We start from the raw sequence: 22,291 nt of genomic DNA, 5'->3' as shown, positions 1-22,291 counted from the left end.
GGTTCAAGGGCTCCTCAGTCCGCGGCAGCCCCATTTGGGCTTCTGGAGTTCGTTGACGTGCGATCTGCCTTCACCAGCCTGTGGCTAACTCTTAGGGTAAGTCATCTATTTAAGTATTTATGAGATTAGTTGTCGCGGCCTGGGACCGCTCTGGCCAGAATATACTTGAGGTCGGTAGCCTCTGGAGTTTAGGTTTAGAATATACTCAAGGTCGGTAGCCTCTGGAGTTTAGGTTTAGAATACACTCAAGGTCGGTAGCCTCTGGAGTTTAGGTTTAAGTAATACTTGGGGTCAGTAGCCTCTGGAGTTGATACTGAGTGTGTGTGTGTGCGTGATTGCGGCTCGGGGTCCGGGACCCCTTGAGCGTGTGAGTGGACTGATTGGTGAAAGTACCTCAGTAGTAGATTGAGGATTGAGGACCTGCCAAGGACTGGCCTTTTTTTTAGTTATTAGATAGAAAATGGGTAATATGGCATCAAAGAAACCCTAGGTTCCCCCTCAAAAGGGAACCCCAAATGCTTATATGTATGTCCATTATGGACCTGGAAGTGTCCAACATGTTTCTGGATGGCTTATGTGGACCCACGGTAAGGGAGAGAACATCCCACTGGATGGAACTTTTAATCGGGAAAGAATTGAGCGCTTAGCATATGTTTAACGGAGGTGGAGAAGTCGGGTAAGAAGAAGGTGGGTTGGCCTACGTATGTCCAGTGGAAGGATGAAACGCAGAGACGGGCTGATGAGTCGAGGAAAAGAAGTCAGGAATGTGAGAAAAAGCGAAAGTAAATTGATCATAAAGAGAAATCCAGGATCCTGGTCGCGCAGCGAACCACACAGCCCCCAGCGCCTCTGTCATCCGATGATGAGCTCAGCGATCGGGACTGGTCTGTCTACCGGTCCCCTCCTCCTTATGATGATCTTGAACAGGTTCAACCCCCGGCTGCGGCTGCCCTGCCGGCGCTGCTGCCTCCTGGGGGCGCGCCAGAACCTGGTAGTACTACTGGTGTATGCCCAATCCTGCTCCCAACGGAAACGGAACTCAGATCCAGCCCTCCCAACCGACCCTTTGCTCTCCGGCACCCGTTGCAGCTGCCAATGAGAGCATACCCTAATTCTGCAGGAGGTCAGATGTAAGTCTACTGTCCATGGACACCTTCCAAATTACGAGCAATTGTTGAATCCACCCCGACCCTAAAGAGGGACTTGAGAAGTTTATACAGAAACTCGAAATTCTCCATAAATGTCATAGCCCTAATTGTAATGATATAGATATGGTTCTTGATACTTGTCTGGGTACCCAGTGTTGACGATCAATTCAGGAAAATTGTGACTGGCTGCCGCCTGGCCCTGACCCTCTTACTGCGGATCAGGAGACACAACTCTGGCAGCGCATTCGTGCAGCCATGCGGAAGGCTTCTCCTGACATAGTTGATTGGCATAAAATCCACAGTACAGTGCAAAAGCCCGACGAGGATGTTTGTGATTATGTTGAATGATTCCGTAACATCTTTTAAAAATATTCTGGTGTTCGTCCTCAGGATTCTATTCCAGCTCTTGTTAATGCTCTTGTACAGGGATTGCAGCCTGATCTTAAGAAAGCCTTTACCCTTACTTGCATTGGGTGGGAAGGTAAGGATAATCTTCAAGAAATCATTAGCACCCTCCAACATTGTGAGCACCAAATGATCCATTGCCAGAAACCCCCAAAGAAAGGAATGATGGCCCCAATGTTAGACAATCCAGCAGCACCAGTAGCAGCGCCTCTAGTGGCGACACCCCCTACTCGGTAGCTAATCCATTTGGGGGTATGACGCAATAGCGTTCCCACACCCTTTTACGTCTCATTACCATTGAAGAACTCACTATCCCTTTGTCTGTAAATGGCCGTCTCTTGAATTTCCTTATTGATACTGGAGCAACCTATTCTACCCTTCGGCCTGTCGAGGATCCTGATGTCACCCCCTCTAGAGATTCCATTTCCATCATTGGGGTCTCAGGACAACCGCTTTCATGACCAATTTTCGAAGAAGTGCCCTTTGACCTGAATGGAAGAAAAGGATCCCATTGATTCCTCTTCGGGGCTGACATTCTGGTCAATCTTTTGGGTTGTGATCTCCTCTGCAAACTCGGTTGCACTTTAGGCTGTTCTAATAATTCTGTCACCCTTCATGTTCCCGAGTCTATTTACTCCACAGTCATCGGCCTTCTACAGGAAGAAACTTCGCATCATCCTCACATTTGGTGGTGGGATTTCGGACATTGTGATTTATCCGATAAACTCAAGACTGTGCTACTCCGGCTTCTGACCGACCGCCGTGTTTCCACCGCGATAGCCATCCACCCGGCCCTACAACACTGGTTCCGGGATCTTCACTGTACAGCGCACTACTCTGCCTGCTTGGATCATCAGTTTGCCCGTGAGGTAACAGGCCATGTGGGTGAGTGATATGTTCTTTCTATATCTTCCCTTTGCGTCGGACCTGAAGGAGCTGCTGGCTCCGTGTCCTTTCCTCCAGTTGCCCAACCACTTTTTCATGCCCGGGATGTTGCGCCTCATGTTATCCTCTGTGTCTCCATTGGATATCAGGCCAGGGACCTTGGTCCTATGGTGTACCGCCTTCAGTGCACAGATCCCCAATCTTCTGTGGAATTGATGGACGGCTACCTGAATGTCTATGACCAGAATATCCAATTTTTTTCCTCTATGCCTTTTAAGTATCCTGTCTATTTTCAGCACCATGCTCTAGGCAGTGTAACCACTGACTCCCTCGATGCCTTGGCAACTATCCCCTTTTGCATAAAGGGTCCTAATGATGTTGGTCGAGTATTATCAGCAGATCATTTTCGGGTGCGTTTGGATCCCTCTAAACCCCTCCCTCAGAAGTCTCAATACCCTCTTAATCCTGAAGCGATATAGCCAGTTCTTCAAAATCTTTTAAACTCCGGTGTTGTTATTCCCACTGTTAGCCCCTGCAACAGTCCTATACTCCCTGTGCGGAAGCCAGGCAAGAATACCTGGCGGTTTGTCCAGGACTTGCGGGCAGTAAATGCTTGTGTGATACCAGCCTATCCAGTTGTAGCTAACCTGGCTACCATACTTACCTGTGATCCCCCTAACTCCACTTGTTATACTGTCATTGACCTCTGTGGAGCTTTTTTCTCCATACCCATACACCCTGACTCTCAGTTTCTCTTCGCTTTCGCCTTTTACGGTACTCAGTAGATATGGACCCAGTAGCCCCAGGGGTACACGGAAAGCCCGACCATTTTCTCCCGTGCCCTTCAGGTTGATCTTGCTGATGTCTCCTTCCCCGGGGGTTCTACTCTCCTCCAGTATGTCGATGACTTGCTTCTTTGCTCTCTGTCTAAGCAGACTTGTCTCGACGACTCCCTCACCCTTTTGAAAGCCTTAACCCGTAAAGGCCATAAGGCCTCCCATAAAAAGTTACAGTTTTGCTGATCCCATGTTGAGTATTTGGGCCATGTTCTTGATGGCCTCGCTCGACTCCTATCCAAATGTTGTGTCGACAGCATTATCTCCCTTACCCTCCCCTGCGCTAAAAAGGATCTGACTCATTTTCTCAGCATGACAGGGTATTGTCGACAGTCCCTAATTATGCGGAACTCACTAGGCCCTTACAGGATCTCGCCCTCCCTTCTGCCCCTGAGGACCTCGCTTGGGAGTTGGACTCCCAAGCCGCTGTTGCGGCTCTCAAGACAGCCCTTATTTCTGCTCCCACCCTGGGCCTTCCAGATTATGCTAAACTTTTTCGTCTTTATGTTCATGAACTTTGCAGCTTTTCACAGGGGGTGCTTACCCAGTCCCATGGGGATGCCCAGCAACTGGTTGCTTATTACAGTAATCGCTTAGATCCTGCTGCGCGTGGCTATCCCTCCTGTCTTCGATCCGTTGCGGCAGCCTACCTCACTGTCGTCGCTGCCCAGTCCCTTTCCCTTGGGTACCCTGTTGTTCTACATGTTCCCCACACAGTCGCGGCTCTCCTTAACTGTTTGGCTACCCAACACCTTACCGCTGCCCATGTCACCCGCTACGAAACAGCCCTTTTAGGGGATCCTTCATTGACTATTGTACGATGCACCACTTTCAACCCCACTACCCTGTTACCCACAGAGGAAGACGGTGAGCCTCATGATTGCTCCACTATTGTCCAGCACTCCACTGAACCTCACCCAGATCTGCAGGATCATCCTCTGTTAAATCCCGACCTCATTCTTTTTGTCAATGGCTCCTCTACTCGATCACCAAGTGGCAATTTACTTACCGGCTTTGCTATTTGTAACTCTTATTCTGTTATTGAAGCATCTCGTCTCCCGCCGTCCTGCTCTGCCCTGGGCGCTGAACTTTTCACCCTTATATGAGCCTGCATATTTGCTGCCAAATAATTGGCCAATACCTATACTGACTCTCGATATGCTTTCAGTGTAACACATGACTTTGGGCAGCTTTAGAAACTCAGGGGATTCCTCGCATCAGCAGGAAGCCCATGGGCAGCTCATCACTAATCTTTTAACAGCTGTCCAGCTCCCCTCCTCCCTTGCTGTTATTAAATGCTCTACCTATACACAGGGTAATGATTTTGTTTCTCAAGGTAATGATAGAGCTGACCGTGCCGCCCGTGCGGCCGGTCTCACTGGGTCTGTGGTTCCCCTTTGCTATCAGGCTGCAACCCCTTCTCCTGTAGCTAGTCTAACTGATCTTATTCACTTGCAGTCACAGGCATCTACCTGTGAATGACAGAGTTGGTCTCAAGCATCATACGCACAACGCTCTGACGGCCCCTGGATTTCTTCTGATGGCCGTGCAGTTGCCCCTGTTTCACTCCTGCCCTGGATTGCCCGCATATTAAATTCATTTTCCCTTGCGGGCAAAGGGGGTTGAACAGAATGGCACAGCAGATGTGATTTGCACCTGGGTTTTTCACAATGGCAGCTAAAATAGCTTCACAATGTCTGCTTTGTCAACGAATTAACCCAGGCAAGACACCCACAGTGACTGCTGGTACGGGACCCCAGCCATGGGGCCTGTTTGTACACCTACAAATGGACTTTATACAAATGCCTAAATGTATGGAATATAATTATGTTTTAGTTCTAGTATGTTTGTTCTTGCAATGGGTGGAGGCGTATCCCACCCAACGGAATGATGCTACTATTGTTGCAAAATTATTGTTGCATGAATACATACCCATGTTCAGGATTCCAGAGACTTTATCAGGTGATAATGGACCTCATTTTATTGCTAAAGTGATAAAGGAACTATTGAAGGCCTTAAAATGCAGCCATCACCTTTCCTGCCCATACCACCCCCGGTCTACTGGGGCAGTGGAAAGACATAACAGTTTTCTGAAAAACAAACTAGCTAAATTATGTGAAGAAACCGGTTTGAAATGGCCTGATGCTGTACCCTTGGCGCTCATGATTATGCACTCTCACCCTAACTGTACCACCTCCCTTTCCCCTTATGAAGTTGTAATGGGATGTCCTATGCACCTCCCAGTGGCCCCACCTTTGTCTGCTAGGGAAATGGACATCCATGCTATGGATGAGGGAATGATTACATATTGTATAGCGCTTACTAATTCTCTCAAAAGCTCAGAAAAGGCCCACCATTGAAGACTGCCATCAATACCAGCCCGGGGACCTAGTCCTGGTAAAGACCTTCAAGAGAAAGAACTGTTTGGAACCTTGATGGGAGGGACCTTTCCAAGTCCTGCTCACCACCCATACGGCTGTGAAGGTTGAAGGACGACCCTTGTGGATCCACGTATTGCACGTCAAGCGGACACTGACCTCAGATGGAAGTGCTTGTGCAGGAACTTTAACCGAGCTGTCAGAATGTTGACTCTGATTTGGATCCTGTCCTGCGTGGTCCTTACAGGGGCATGGACTACCAACTCTGCGGTTCAATGAATGCAGGCTGTAGCCTCCCAAGTTAATCAGACTAAATGTCGGATTTGTACTCATTTTCCTGTTAACACCTCCTCAGAGATGCATTTTCTGGCTTTCCCCTCAGATTCTACATGGACCCTAGGTAATACAGGGGCCCTCATTCATCGAACGCCCAATTGGAGACGGGATCCCACCTTTGTGGTTGTTAAGGGGCTGGCCTGGCTGTGTGTCAGGAGATATTATACCAAGGGCAGTACTTGGGTGGGCGAGTTGCCATTGGGTTCCTGTGCCTACCTTGCTGATTATGACTACCAGGAGGGCCAATTTTGGTTCCACAACCAGTCTGGTCCTATGACCACCTTTTGGGAGTGCAAGGCCAATGAGATGGTGTGTCTCTCACAGGTCCCAAGATCTGAGGATAGTCTCACATCCTTAAATGTGAGTGGGTGTGATTGCCAACGTTCATACAATCTCACCACAAATAATTCCACCTCCATTTAGACCTCTAAGGGCTACCACACTGAAGGATCTGGGCCTTGCAATTATAAAAATCAGTCCGGTTGCCCCAACTTGCTGGCCTTGCAAGTGGTGCAGCTCAGTCAGACCTACTACATCCACTGGTATGGCCAGACAATTTTTTCTTTTGTCTGGAAGCGGCTTAACTTTTGCCAAAATTCCATTTATTGGTACCCTACCCTTATCCACAATGGCTCATTCTGGCTTTGTTGAAACAGGGCGTACAAAACCCTCCCTGTCAATTGGGCGGGCACCTGCACCGTTGGCTATATTGTCCCTGAGGCCTTTGGGGTCAAGAGCCTTACCATCCACTCTCTCCACAACCATCTAGGGCCTGTGAGGCGTCATAAACAATCGACCTGGAACCCACTTGTTACCCATAACACCGGATTCCACAAGTTTGTCCAGGCCCTCATCCCAGGTCTATGGGGTCTCAGAGCTGGAAAAGGCCATTATTAATATTTCCGCTACAATGGAACTTATTGAGAATAAGACTGTTGACACCATTCAGAGTCTGCAGTTGGAAGCTAAATCCCTTTCCAAGGTTGTCCTCCAGAACCACATGGCCATGGACTTCCTGCTAACAGCGCAAGGGGGAGTCTGTGCAGCTATTAATGAAACATGTTGTTTCTACATTAACAAAGATCAGAGGATTGAGACTGATGTACATTTCATTCAGGACCAAGTGCTCCTCCTCTTTGCAATTGCCCAGGAAAAATCCTTTGACTGGTGGGGGTGGCTCCCTAATATCGGTGGGTGGTTTGGGGACCTTTTTAAAACCCTCCTCAAATACCTTGTTATAGGTCTTACCCTACTCATTGTTTTGTATGTTTTTATCCAGCTCGTCCTCTGTTGCATCTGCTCTGACTGCCGACTACAGAACCTCCAGAGTCCTGGTGGCAAGCCAGCTATCTATTCCCTCCCACTCCTCAGGAATCAGGACTCCACTGAGGATGAAGCCCGGTGGCTAGGATACGTAGAACTTGGCTAAGGGTGGTGGATTGTCCTTATAGGACAAAAGGTGGGGGGGGGGGGGGGTGGTTGGGGAGGGTGGGGGGGGGGGGGGTGAGTGTGGTGGCCTAGGCAACTGCAGGGAACCCATTTAGTGCTAAAAGGGTTAATGGAGAAGTTGAATTATATGCCTAGGCCTAAGAGAAAAATACTGCAACCTTGAGAACAATACCATCTTGTCTGACCACAGTTGTAGGATGAGCCCTGAGATATTCCATTTTGTTCTTTCCAAGGCCGAATGTAATCAGGGTTGTGATAAGCATGTGCATAAGCACAACATCTGTTACGAGGGGAATGGAAATTTACTGGAACATGGATTGGTCAGTTAACTTATGCAAATAAGTGGATAGGTTTGTGCAAAATTTACTGATTGGCTGTACGAATGCTTTTAACAGGTCTGCGTGTATTCTGCTACGAGACGGTACAGTAGCTCTCATTGTATTGTCTCCCTTGTGCAATGTACAAAATGATGCCTTGGTGTGATTAATCTCCGACAATGCAAGCTTTAATTGTAAAAGTAAGTTTTTTAAAACAAATAAAAAGTATCCTGATATAAGACCTTAAAAATTTACAGATATAAGTGTCATTCCGCTAGCTTTCATATATACTTTTGAATATTTTGTCAGCTGCCAGAACATATATTCTGTGATCAAGGAGCAAAATAAAAAGCTCAATTTATTTTCCTCTTTAAATAAATACAGCTAATTTCAGAAAAAATGCTAATTATTTAGAATCATGTGAAGGTTCTCAGGTGACAACTAACTTCCAGTGGTTATTTCAACCATGTTTCTCCTTAGCAATTATTTGTACCCAACTCCTAAAAGCATTAAAATATTATTTTGTGCAATTATAATAACCTAGAAATCAGCGTCCTGTGGCACAGCACAGGATAATGACACTGAGTGTGTCCCCATTTCTGTTTCTGTTTTTCATCATTGCTTTTGCTCTAAAGTCAGCGATTTAAGATTGAGATTTTAAAATAAAACCACAAGTAATTTATTTGAGAGACAGATAAGCAAGTTCAATCAGATAGTCAGCTCTGTGAACAAACTTCTTAGGAAACAGCCTGCTGGATATGCACATCTAGAAGGCAGAGGGCTGAAATTACTTACTTCTGTACATATGGCTAATGTAAACAAATTTGCTGAGTACTGGAGAATAATTTAAAACTCCTTATGAAAGCAGACATTACAGAAAACAGAGAGAAAATAACTGTCTGGCAAGTTTGCCTGAAAAAGTTCTGGGTATTTTCTTTCTTTGTGTTCCTAGTTACTTAAGTTTATGGGTTTAGAGCAGTTGTCTGGCCTGGAAAGTGACTTTGCTTATTGTGCTCTTATTTAACATTCTGGCTCAGACTGCCTTTATGTATCAACTATTCTGAAAGCAGAGCATAGTAATTGTAAATAAAACCTTTCATACTGTCTTGGGAATCATGTGACTGTATAGACGAGTCAACCCTAAGTGCAGGTAATCTTAGGGGCAGAGCTCTCCAGTCGTGGACCTGCTTCAAGCATTTAGCTTCATCAGGTGCGCTGTAAATAAAGTTTACTGTTTCTAACAAGAAACCTGTCCAGTACACCGTTTACTACACAGAGCATGCAAGTATAGAAAAAATATTAAGTGTGATTAGAAGCACACAAATTGTCTTCCGAATGTGTCAGAAGACAGATTCCAAACAAGTTGAAAAGTGCCATAGAATCCAGGAATGCACTATTCCATATCCAGAGCAGACCCTAGGTTGAACTCTTTTTTTCATAACTAGAAACTTTGAAGTTTACTGAAATCATTTGAAAGTGTGAGACACAAGAACTAGATTTTTCCTTGTTCTTTGCTTGATCTGTTCCACCCACAATCCAAATGGGTAGCAGTGTGAAAGTAACATAATTCCCCAGCTAATTGTATTAATTGCCCCTTATTGATCTCAGGGTGGACTAAAGTTCTGCATCTGGAACTTAATATAGCTAAATTTATTATTTGATATGAAGTAATATCACACCAGCTCATATCCAATATCTGCAAAGACTTAAAATACAGGGTCAACTTTAGGCTGTACAAATACTAATAATGGTAGGAATTGCTTATTTTAACATGTACGATGCTGCTGGAGATGAGCAAAGGGTTATATTTTCACAGAATTTGCAGTGTTTTCCCTCATCCTTCGGCCCTAAAAAAAAAGTTGCCCCTGCAAGTTGCTGGAAGCTGGATAAACATCTGAAGAGAAAAAATATGCAAGTGGTGGAGAGGGAGTAGCCGAGTTATCCTTGGAGAGCCGGCATGGGTACGAAGGGCCAAATGGCCTCGTTCTATCCTGTAACTATTGTATGATTCTACAAGTAAGCTGATGGCACAGTGAGGTCAATGGGGCATCTGGGACCATGGTAAACAATGGAACTAACAATCTATTTCTTTAACCATTGAGACTTAAAGATTGAGAAAGAGGGGGAGGGCGAACTGGAACTAAACCAGGCACACAAGGGAAAATAGAGAGAGAAAGAAAGGTTGGATCATGGGAGCAAAAGAAAGAGGCAGAAAGAAAAAACAAAAAAAATTGTAAAAATATAAATGTTTTAGTATCTCCTAGAAAAATTTACCAATTGTTACCCCCGTGCCCGGAGAAGTCAAGTGACATTGCAGAAACTTGAATCTCGTTATTAAAAAGTACTTATGTTGGTAAATACCAGCCCTAACCTTCTGATGAGTTTGATTTTTATTTACTGCGTGCATGCAGAAATTTCTTGAAACTCATGAGGCGATTGATATTGAGCTGCCAATTTCAAAAGTTTAAAGCTGAACTATGCAAATTGTTAATAATTTGTAGCAACTCACAAGAGGCAGAATATCTCTTTACCACAAATTGCTGAATGATTTACAGATTAATAGCAGCATGCATATTAAACCTTTTGTTAGCAAATTCTGGCCCAACATTGTTTTGATGATAGACTGGCTATTACTGTTGGTGACATTAATGGAAATCACTAATTTCTTATACCACTTGTCTTCTATTTAATAATGTCTTTAATCTGTTTAAAATAGGTGATATTTACATATTTAAATCCAGGAAGGCAGAAAATCATGATACAGCACAGCTGTTCACTCAGCACTTGATCAAAAATTATAGGTTGACATTTTGAGTGGGACCCTTTTATCTGTCTAAAATTCTTAAGTGAAACTATATGGGGTATTATACCCAGAATTGTTTACACGGTACTGGTGATAATCATATCCTGGTTCGTATGTTGTGGGAATCTCAAGATCACTGGGTTCTGCTGCAAGGTGAGAGGAGAACAATGCTGCCATATGCACCCCATATGTTCTCTGGTTATGATGATCAATCTATTCTTGGTGTCCTTGGATATTTTTGGTTCTGTTTTTAGTCAAGGGAGTTTCTTGACTTGGAAAAAACACATCCTGACAGTCACTGTTTATTTGGCAGATAAATACAGTGAATTTCCTGCAGCTTAAACATATTCATTGAGCTAGCTAGAAAAATCTAGATTTTGCTTTGAAGAATTGGCAGTACTTAGCCTTCTCCAACTGTACCCCAGATAAGTAACGCACACTTCTATCATCCCATATTCCTTACTTAAACTCCAGCTGCTTTGTTTTGCAAAGGAAGAACAGGTGCTGTGCTGCATACAATGATAATGTTAAAATTAATGTATTTCTGTATTGTGATAGTTTATCCATTTTATGCTCCATGATACCATTATACTTAATAAAAGTTTTGTAACTTACATTTAAAAACAAAGTACTAACACCTTGGACTGGATTTTGCAGTCAGTGGCGAAGAAACAGTGCTTACTGTTGGCCTTGAAGAAGCTTCCCACAAAAAAATCCAGTGATCCTTGTATGCAGACTTCCCTTTCCCGATGGCAGTTTAAATCTGGCACCAAGTCAAGGAGATCTCCAGGTGTCCAGTAGCAGTGACATCAGCAAGCAGTCAATCGTAATGATGTATTCTCACAGATAGCAAACCAGGAAATTAAAAGCACCGAATCCCTTCACTTCTCATTTAAATTTTCAGATAGTGAAATAAATTATTGGATTAAGCTAAACTATAAACAAAAATAAAAAAAGTTAAAAAGTGGAATTTAATAATGGAGAAATTTGACATTCCACAAACATTAGCTTTTCAGGGTCAATGAGGGTGTTTAGCAGCAATTGTGAATTTAGTGCACCATTAAATACCCAGTTACACCTCATTCAACAAGGTATAACTTTTTCAAGGATTCTTACGTAGTGTAACAGTGGAAGGTTTTGTTGGTATTTTGATTATTTAGTGATTATACTCCAGGGGTTCTCAACAACACATCATCTGGACAAGCAGAATCATTGAAAGCAACTTCTGGATTTTGGCATTACTCTGTGAATTTGTGGACTATTGAATTTGCTGTCCGTTCCAGTGGAGGAATGAAGACAAACACTGACAGTTTCACTGTCATTATCACTGCAAAATCCTGGCCATGGTCCAGATTTTTGGGTCAGTATTGAAGTGATGGCATTTATCACTGACCTTAACCTAAAATGCCTACTTATGCAATGTGATGGTGGAGGCAAGAATTTCACTTGGAAGCCAGGAGATTTCCTCATGGCGTAGGCCCCAGCTCGGCGCTGCAATCTTCTCTAATGCCAGCATAAAAGAGAGATCATGTGGTGCAATAAATAGAAGTTAAGCCCACAGAAAGTCAAAACTCTGTTGTAGTACCAATCAGAGTGCAGAAGAGGCCCTTCGGCCCATCAAGTCTGCACTGACATGTGAGAAACACCTGACCTACCTACCTAATCCCATTTACCAGCACTTGGCTCATAGCCTTGAATGTTATGACGTGCCAAGTGCTCATCCAGGTATTTTTTAAAGGATGTGAGGCAACACACCTCCACCACCCTCCCAGGCAGTGCGTTCCAGACCGTCACCACCCTCTGGGTAAAAAAGCTTTTCCTCACATCCACCCTAAACCTCCTGCCCCTCATCATATGCATGTAAATAGGGTTTTATATAAATTTGAATGGAAACGTCAAAAAAAGCATACGTAAATTGGAACAAGATTTTTTTTTAAACTGAGAAATTTAAGTCGAACAATTTTCAAAATCATATAAATTAAATAATTTAAAAGTTCAAATAAATGTGCAAAATCCCTCCCTCAGCCATTTTGAAAGTTGATATGCATTCAATACTGGCCTCCTCAGTGGGCTGAATTTTTAAAAAATATTTGTGAATTGACTCTGGAGGTTCTTTCCACCTGTAAGTACCAGCCCTAAGATGTTGATGGGTAAAGTTAATTACAAGTGGAAATTAACCCACATTCACATCAGTATAATTCTTCCAGTTAATGTTGATGTTGGTGAGCCAACCTTCTAGAACACTGCAGAATGGCCCAAACAACAGAGATTTATGTGTGCATGTGGATGAACCTCCAAAGTTGCAGGCCCTCTCAGCAATGTTTATGAATGTTTACAGCTTCACCGTCATTAGCACAGCAAAATCTATGTCAATATATTTACCAAGTTGCATTTACAAGAATGTAAATCTTCAAAAGCAGAGTACATGGTAATCCCCAATTATTGGTTAATTATCTTTGGCTGCATGATATCTTCACATAAATATTCTCTTTTTATATTCTCCTAATGAGAAACTTACTTGAATATCTAAACATTCTGTACAATATTCCCAGTGGAAGTATTCCAAGTATATTTAAGCATAGCATAATCTTCATTTTCACACTATTTTACCATAAAGAGAAAGTGAAAGCTACTGTCATAATTGCAGATCATTCCCTTAATTCTACTTATATGCGAGTTAAGCATGGAATTACATAGTGTGAACAATTTCGATTACATGGTGGTCTAAAGCACCTGCTATCCATATCAATGGTGAATTAGAAAATGTAGACCAACAATTAGTTTAGCTTCCATATATTAGTTCAGATTTGCTCCATTTTATCCTGTAGACTACAACAACAGATTTCTGCAGACATAATGAATAGCAGATAACTTTATAGAGGATAGTCTTCTGCATTTTCTCTCTTTCTCTCCATCATGGAAGACTTTGAATGGTTGCCTTTCCCCGATTTCAACATCCAGCAGTTAAATGCAAATAAGAATGGTTAGTTCAGTTAACCCTTATATTCCTTCCACACTTCGAAGAAAGCACCATTGAGGGTATTCAGGGGATTCTTTAGATCCCACTTAGCTCTGTATGAAACTCTAGCCAGTTTTTCCACTTAACATGGTTGAATGTTGAAGATGGCAATAATCTTATAATTTACATTTCCAAATGACTGTGTAGTATGCACCAGATGCTTATGAACTTTCAACTTCTTTGAAGAACACAAAAATCTTGGAGGAATACAATAGAATGCTAAATCTTACACTATTTGCATACTAAAGTTGTTTACCCAAGAATAAAGATTTATTTCATAATTTGTAGTGACTTTACATTCCAAAGTGGCTGATACCCCAAACAAATTTCCCCTTATTTTTAAACATTTATTTTATGTAACAATAGACATTTATTTTAGCAGTTTCCCAATATGATTTAAAACTCCACTTTTTGGCAAAATACTTTCATATTACTACAATACTTATATGGTATGATAAGATCCGTTGTTTCAATTCATTAACAGTTTTCATTATAGAATCTTTTATCCGTTTGCAAAATCCATAAACAAACATTTTCTCTCCAATTCTGCACACACCTCCCTTTGTACACTCGTCTGGCAGATCTTCTTCCGTAGACTAACAACTGTAAACTAAACATGCAAGGTACACATTTCGTCAGCTTTTACTAAATACACAGCTATAGAGGTTGAAGTATTTTGGTCTTTGCACTATTTGAATTATAAAAATATACTAGCTCTGAGTTAAGACACTAGCTAATCATAGCTTAGTCTCACAATGTACAGTATGGAACATAACTGAAAACATCTGGACAGTATCTGAAATGCTAGTACTGCAGGCTTGAATCCAAGTACAGACACAGTAGGGTTTAAGTATGAAAGCCAAGGTAGATCAATCATTAGAACATTTTTGTAAACAGAAATAGTGTCTATTGATTTGATTCTGCCTTTTGGTTTCCTTCCTCTTCAGCAACCATATCCACCTCTTCCTGCTGCTGAGTTGCAGCTTGCTCATCAGGGTCTCCTGGCAGGATGCTATTGATGGTCTGTAGAAGCTCTTCAATCTGTTCTTCTGTTAGCCTTTCTTCACTCTCTTCTACCATCTGAAACATTAGAATGGATAATTTAACATTTGTTAATAAAAATATGCAATATTATTCCACTGCATATAAAAATGAGTGAATAAGGTATCAACTTATTGTAAAGAATTTTTATATGCTCTATCTGGCAACAGGAAACCCCAAGGGACATATTAATGTAAAAGTTTAATATCTCCAAATGAAAACAAAATTCAAACTATGTAAAAATGGCTTATTTTCAGTTACTTAAGTATTCTGAAATTTTAACACAACCAGTTCTAATATTACTGCAGACTCCCAGATTATGGTCAAGTTTCTTTTAAAGAAACAAAGCTTCTATTGTAGAATACATGAGCACCAATGATTAAACTGTTGGCCTGAAATTCCCCTCTCTGCAATTTTCAGAGGCATTAACCCCATTTAAGAATGTGGGAGGTAATGCTACCATTAAAACAGCAGACAGGGGAACTTCAGATAGGTGCTAGATTTTAATATGTCAGTATCCCACACCTTAACTGTTCAGGTATTTGTATTGTCCAGTATTATTTTCTAGAATTTCTTAGGCTCCCTTGTCACTGGGTTTGTAAATACAGTAGGTGCTGACCCAGTGTAAGAATGTTAATGAGGCAGAGAGGGAATAAACACAGCCCCACTTTTCCTTTCATTTGCCCATTTGGCAGCCAAGCAAAAGGGTACTGGGACTTATGCTGGGGCTCTCTATAGTCCAGACAGTCTATAGTGGCTCGAAGGGCAGCCAGAAGTTCAAACAAGAAAAACAAACCGGGTATTTGTACAGTATTTTCACATTTCACAGCAGCAAAATGTCATGATACTAGCAGCCAGGAGAAAACATAGCTTTTATTTAAAAATTTAATTGAAAACCCACTCAGATTATGTTATTAATTGCATTGATGTCTCTTAAAAAAATAAAGGATGAATTGAAATTCTGTAAAAAGATGCTTTTCATCTTGCACTCATCAGGACAATTCACAAGAATACCAAATGGAAAGGGAACAACAATTTAGACTGTGTGAAAAGAGAATGCTGATTGGTTGGAAAATAGACTCTGATTTGTAGGGGGATTGCCATGGAGGAAGCACCGGTTGATGGTAACCGATTGTTATCTCCATGGCGCACCTCTACCAATCAGATTCCACTTGCCAACCAATCAGCACTCTTCTCATACTGTATAAATTGCACCCTTTACATTTGGTATTCTTGTGAATTGTCCTGATGAGTGCAAGACGAAAAGCTTTGACAAAAATATTTCTTCTTTCAGCAATACTCAAGCTCTGTACTACCAAACAACTAATTGAAATTCCATTTCATGGAGATACAATTTGACTTTTCAAATGAGAAAATAGATAGAATGTTTATAATTTGAACATAAACAAAAGCTGTAGCAGCTGTGTAACAAGTACAGTGTGCCATATTTTGAATGTACCCATTTCAGACAAACATGTAAACAAATATGGACAACTTACCTGCACATAAACCTGAACACTGAAATCTGTCCTCCAGTTTTCTTCAAAATTAAATTTAGAAAAATAACCAAGTTAATACATCTGGAAGCTTATGAGAAATACTGGATCCAATGAAATGTTACCAATGCCTCCTCAGAAACTGCACATTGTGCACAGGATTGACCCTACTGCTGACAGGGTCACGGATCAAACAAAAATTTTAAATCCAAGCTCAGGTTTTCAGAAGAATCTCAGGCCTTCAAGTACAATCATTAATGAGACTACTAAACGGCATCAAAGATGACAAGAGTTATGATTAAAAATAACTTAATATTTTTAGTGTGTCTAAAATCTCACCTTGCACAACAAAATCTTCAAATATTAAGAAAATGTCAAATTATTTTTCAGGAGTGTTGGATGATTTGATTAGTACACAAACATTTTCTTTCTTATTAATTGATATTTTAGTATTTGCAGCTTCTCTTGACTGGTTGAACAGTGGTTTTTACAAGAACTCAATTTTTCAGCCACTATTAATTTGTACAAATCCGCTCTTTACAGTTCTGATTGCTGCTGTTTTACTTTGGGGCATTCAGGCTCTGAGGCAAAACTGCCATGTTTAAAGCAAAATAATAGAATGTGCAACACAGGAAGTGCATGTTAGTACGTGGGGAGCGTAGATGAGGTGTAATGTTCAGGTGAAGTAGGGTTAAAGGTAAGGGGTGTTTGGGCTTTGGGCAATAATGTACAAGAGGCAAACCAAAGGTATTCTTCTGCACTTTTGTGGTTGCACAATTAAATTACAGTGAAGGGCAGGTGAAAATGGGTGAGGAGGAGGGATGAACAAGAATATCTTGTGGAAAGCAGAGAGGGGAGGGCACAGAACAGGAAGCTATACATGGTGGTGAAAGATGATCTGATAAATGGGGGCGAGTGGAATAGGTGGTTACGAGAGCGGCTCTATTGTTGTGAGAGGAGTTGTGTGCAAGAGCCTCATCAATCACAGAGGGGAAACCTTGATTGAGAAAAAGCAATTTAAGAACACAGGTGCATAAAATAAAGTCAGAAAGTAGAAGGATAGTGGGGTGGCATCTTTAAAGGAAACATTGTGGGGAATATAGTTGAGGTAGGTGAGCAAGCTGTGGATATTGGAGTCAATGAAGGGGGAAAAAAGTGAGAAGAACCAATGAAAGATAAATGTTTGGTAGGAATACAGAATGAAATTCTCAAGGTAATTTAAGATACAATGTAATGGATGAAGAGCTCAGGGTAGGGGATCTCAAAGAATTGGAGCAAAGAAAGATCCGTGTATCCTATACAAGGTGAGGCTGATATATCACACATCTTTAATCTGGAAGAAGTAACTGGAAGTTGTTCAAGCTGTAAGCAAATTCCCCCAAGTGCAGAAGAATGGTGTAGATAGGGACTAATTGGATTGTTGTTCAGTGAACATGTCAAGTAGGAGAAAACATCTGGTGAGGGATGGGGTGTAGATGGCTGATTGAGTTAAAGAACCTGAAATATTCAAAGCAACAGAGGGTAGCACAGCAGTCTTGTATGTTAGCGAGTTTCAGGAAATTAATGGAGTCTAAGTATGTTCTGTGGGACTAAAGCAAACTGATATTTCAGGGCAATCCTATTTGTGAATTTTAGGGAAGAAGCACGGTTTAGAACTATGAGATTGCAGGCAGTGGAAAGAAGGTGAGATTGGTAATAATTCCAGAAAATGCTTTGCTGTTTGGTAGTGTCAACATGATCTAGAGGGAGAATGAAGAAGACTCATGTAGTTGCTATTTAGGCTCAGGCAGGTAGAGGTTCTTTCGTCATTTCACAAAGCACTCTTTTTTCAGCAGGCTCTATAATAGCACTGGAGTTGGAACTGAAAAATATTTTCCTTTAATTTTCTAAATTGAAAAATAGCAGTAATTCTTAGTGAAAAGATTGAAGGAAGACAAGAGGCAGAAAGAGAACAGAACAGTAGAAACAGGAGAAGATATTAGATTCACAACTGAAACTTCCAGCCAAAATAGGGCATGGAGGTAGAGACATGTGCAGAAGAGCTCAGATTCATGTCAGCTTTGGAAATTGTTGATTGAAAGCCTTGAGGTAGCAGGGGGTTGGATGAGTTTTAAGACACATGCTGAGGACAGAATCTTCGGGCTCAGAAAAGGGAAGATGAAAATCTGGAAATAATTGAGATTAGAAGAAAAGGATGGTCAGAAGAGAGTGAAGGGAAGATGTTTTAAGCATTGGCCAGCATCCAAGAGTTGTATGAACTACTCCAACAGAAGATTTTTTTTAATGAAAGCGTTATAAATGTGAGATTTTATAAGTTTGCTATGTTTTGGGACTGTCTCTTTAATTTAAGGTAAAGTGGAGGAATAAAGGGGCTCATGCGCCCTGTTCTAAATTCTGCTGACAAGATGATTTGATGGCTTGGATGTTAAAGGTTAAAGGGGGTCCCCCAGGTTGTTATACTGGGAAGAGGTTGCAAGCAATAACCATAACAACTGTGCTGATGGTAGATTGACTGTTAATCTCCAAGTCCCTGGGAGATATTAGGAATGTCAGATTTTGTAAACAGTTATACCATAAACTGCCATACTATAAACTGTCTACTTAATTCCAAGATAGGATGAATCTGGGATCTTGAGGATAGTTAATTAGCATTTCTACCTGGAAACAAGGCCCATGTGATTCATGATTCCTTTGAGATAGGCTTTGATAGGGAAGAGTCCATAGGATGCCATTGGAGGATTGGATTACAGGTTTTCCTAAAAATATAACTGAACCTCAGACAGGGTCAGTTTGCAAGAATCCAAAAGGAGAGAGAGCAGAGAGATAGAGGTAGTAAAATTGTAATGTTCACCATGCAAAATGTGGGTGGGAGTTCACACCTGGATTGAAGAGACCAAGATTGTGAGGGTTTAAATAAAGCTGGAAAGTTTGCCTAGCTTTTGCTAGAGGGAGGAATCTCCAGGTAAACCACACTATGAAAGTCAGTTCAGAAGTTACCCAGCTGGAAAAGGAGTCAAGAATCAATTTGGACTGGTTCCTGGAGAATGAAGTGTCTACTTAAGGGACGTAAGTATAACTGTAGAGGGGGAATTTTTGATCATTTTAAATGTTAAAGGGAGATCTTTTCTGCAGCTTTGTGTATAAATTGCCTACTGAAATAATGTTTAGTCAATGCTACTTTTAGTTTGTCTGTTACAATAAAACTTGAAATCTTGTCACATGATCCTTTCAGCCATTCACTGGAAGTTTGAATTTCTTTTTAAAAGTTATCAGTCTCTATGGGGATTGTAACAAAAGCTATGGATAAACTGAGGACTGATGTGGAATGAGAGACTAAGGCTGCTATGGTCTAAATTGAGCTGATGCTGTTGAACAAAGACATCGAAATCACATGTGGGGTACATTTAGGGAGGGCTGGTTGCACAAGAAGCTGTGAGGATTGAATATCACAAAGTAATCATGCGTAGATCTGAAAGCAAAAGCAAAGATCAGTGTAGAATGCATACGAACTCAAAGCAGGTGCTGAGAAAGGAGATATGGCTGTAAAAATAGGTCTTGGCAAATAGACACAAGCAAGGGAATGGAATAACACTGATGATGAATAGGATAAAACAGACTTATGTAAATCATGAAGAACTGAGAAAGAGAACTTCTTGAAATCTAATATTCCTGGAAGGAAAGGGTCATTATATAAAACAGTAAAATGAAAGAAAAACAACAAATCTTGGAAATACACAGCAAACCCACTTTCTGTAAAAGGCAAGATTTCAGATATAACCTTTCACTGGAGCTGAAAACTCCAAAACATGCAAGGCCCTCAAAAGTTGAATAAGGGTGGCATGAGGGAAGAAACACAAGTTAATGAGCTTACTGACACTATCATCTAAGCTGTGTTCAATGGACCAGGCAAAAGTCAGGAAAATACTATTGCTCTAGATGCGAGAATGTTTGGAGGAAATATATTTTTATTCTCTGATGTTTAGATAAATTGTCTGTAGACAAGAAATGAAAGGTTTGCAAACACAGTGACATAAATCCTGTTGAATCATTACCAAATTGTGCTCAAAAGTAAAAACTTGGATTTCACAACTGATTGAAGGAATCCTTTCTAAGATTCACTTCCTGAGACAGTTAACCAGCTGCCATGTCTTCATAATCACTGAGACTGAGACTGATCAGTCTGCATCTTAGTTATATAAACTAGGATATTTATATTGCATATGTATGGGACATACAGAAGCTGTGATTAAAATAGGAAGCTTTGCTGACAATGCCAAAACATTCTATCCAGCAGCAGTCAGCTACTGCATTTATCATCATTTTCAATACACCCAAAGAATAACACAACTTTTTGAAGCTGTGCATGCTTTTCAAAGTTTTGAATTGGAAAAGAGGACAGAAAGGTCATTAACTGGCTCATGCTCACTGACTTTCAAGTGGAAAAACAAACATATAAAAATCATAAAATTGTATAAAAGCTAACTTAATTTTCTGAAAACAATGATAAAACTCTAGATGACTGCATAGTATGAACATACATGTCTAAATCACACTGCATATATCATAAAAACCAGCAATCATAGCACAAGGCTTATTTTTAAATGGAAAGAAAGGGAGACAGATGCAACAATTAAATTGACTGTAGATTTTTCTCTCCACCTTTCCTGAAAGCAGCATCTTATTCTGGAGTAATGTTTCACAGGTATTGCATACTCTCTAACATAACCAAGCCTTCATCCTGTCCTTAAAAAAACATCCTTCCAGCAGCAGTCCCTGACTAGTGTTTTGGAGCAGGATTCTCAGCTAATTACTGCCCTCTCTAGCTCACTTTGATGAATTGTCATTGTCATCCTAAGTGTTTTATTTGTCCACAAACCGAGGAGGAAACTGGGGACCATCCTGGTTTTTACGGCTCAGTAAATTGCATTGAATGATGCATTTATACACCAATCCGCTGGGAGAATTTCACCTTGTTTTTTGGTAGCCAAAGGAGTATTTTTCAAAGGAGTAGTTTTGTTTGTCTCTGCGACAAGATTTCCGTATCTCTCTTTTGCCTTGTTCACCTTCATTGCTTTCCATTTCTCTCCTGGTGTTTGACAAGGTGTTTACTAAAACCCGCTTTCACACGCATATCTCCTTTCTCAGTGACTGTCTCCGTCTCTGACTTACCCCATGTGGATTTCAACTGAAATTCCACTCCTCATGTTTCGAACCCACCCAGGATTACATGTATCTCCGGGACATAATACGTTTCTCGCACTGCTGTTCCCGTCACATTCTGAGATCCACACTCAGTGCCATGCGCCGCCATATGAACACACTAGACCTCTCCCTCCAGCAGCACCGCCGTACCCTTTTTCAAAGCTGCGCGTGCCCCAAGTTTCATTTTATTCTTCGTCTCATCCGACGCCTCAACAAGAAACTTTTTCTCTTTCTCTCAAATGCTAAGGAACGCAAGCTCCAACAACTCATCGACACCAACACCAATCTAGGACCCTCCACCCCTGCCTGTCCCTCCGTCCCCACCCCATCTTCCAATCCCAGCCCCAGCCGTGTATTCACTATACCCCCTGACCTTCTCCTCTCTGACGCTGAATGTTCACTGCTTAGCAAAGGACTTAGTTTCATACCCCTACGCCCTCATCTCAATGAATTTCGGGCTCGGCATGATGCTGAACTCTTTTTCCACTGTCTTCGTCTCCGGGCTCACTTCTTTGGGCAGGAGTCCTCTCTCCGTTCAATGGATCCTTTTACCCACCTCCAATATTCTCCCTCCACCTGGACCCCTCCCTTCTCTTGATCTTTTCACTGAGAACTGTCGGCGCGACATTAGTCGTCTCAATTTCTCTGCTCCTCTCACCCATTCTAATCTCTCTCTCTCTGAACTTACTGCACTCATTTCTCTCAGGTCCAACCCTGACACTGTCATCAAACCCGCTGACAAGGGTGGTGCTGTTGTTGTCTGGCGCACTGACCTCTACCTCGCGGAGGCTGAGCGTCAACTCGCAGACACTTCCTCCTACCTCTCCTTGGACCATGACCTCACCACTGAATATCAAGCCATTGCTTCCAGGACTGTCACTGACCTCATCTCCTCCCACAGCTTCCAACCTGATAGTCGTCCAAACTCGGACGGCCCGCTTCTACCTCCTACCCAAAATCCACAAACAGAACTGTC

The 22,291-nt window shown here is 41.8% G+C and overlaps 1 protein-coding gene across 2 annotated transcripts in view; it reads right to left on the bottom strand.

The window, feature by feature from the left end:
• Window positions 1-13,824: 13,824 nt before the first annotated feature.
• LOC121282766 (calcitonin gene-related peptide-receptor component protein) overlaps window positions 13,825-22,291 on the bottom strand; it is an 86,828-nt gene continuing 78,361 nt past the window's right edge. For both annotated transcript variants that reach the window (XM_041196529.1, XM_041196528.1), the window contains exon 6: window positions 13,825-14,656. In XM_041196529.1, coding sequence (XP_041052463.1) covers window positions 14,483-14,656 — 174 coding nt within the window. In that variant the 3' untranslated portion in view covers window positions 13,825-14,482. The remainder of the gene's footprint in view (window positions 14,657-22,291) is intronic.

This window comes from Carcharodon carcharias, chromosome 10 (genome assembly GCF_017639515.1).
Source record: "Carcharodon carcharias isolate sCarCar2 chromosome 10, sCarCar2.pri, whole genome shotgun sequence".
NCBI classification, from domain to species: domain Eukaryota; kingdom Metazoa; phylum Chordata; class Chondrichthyes; order Lamniformes; family Lamnidae; genus Carcharodon; species Carcharodon carcharias.
This window is presented reverse-complemented; position numbering and strand designations above follow the sequence as displayed.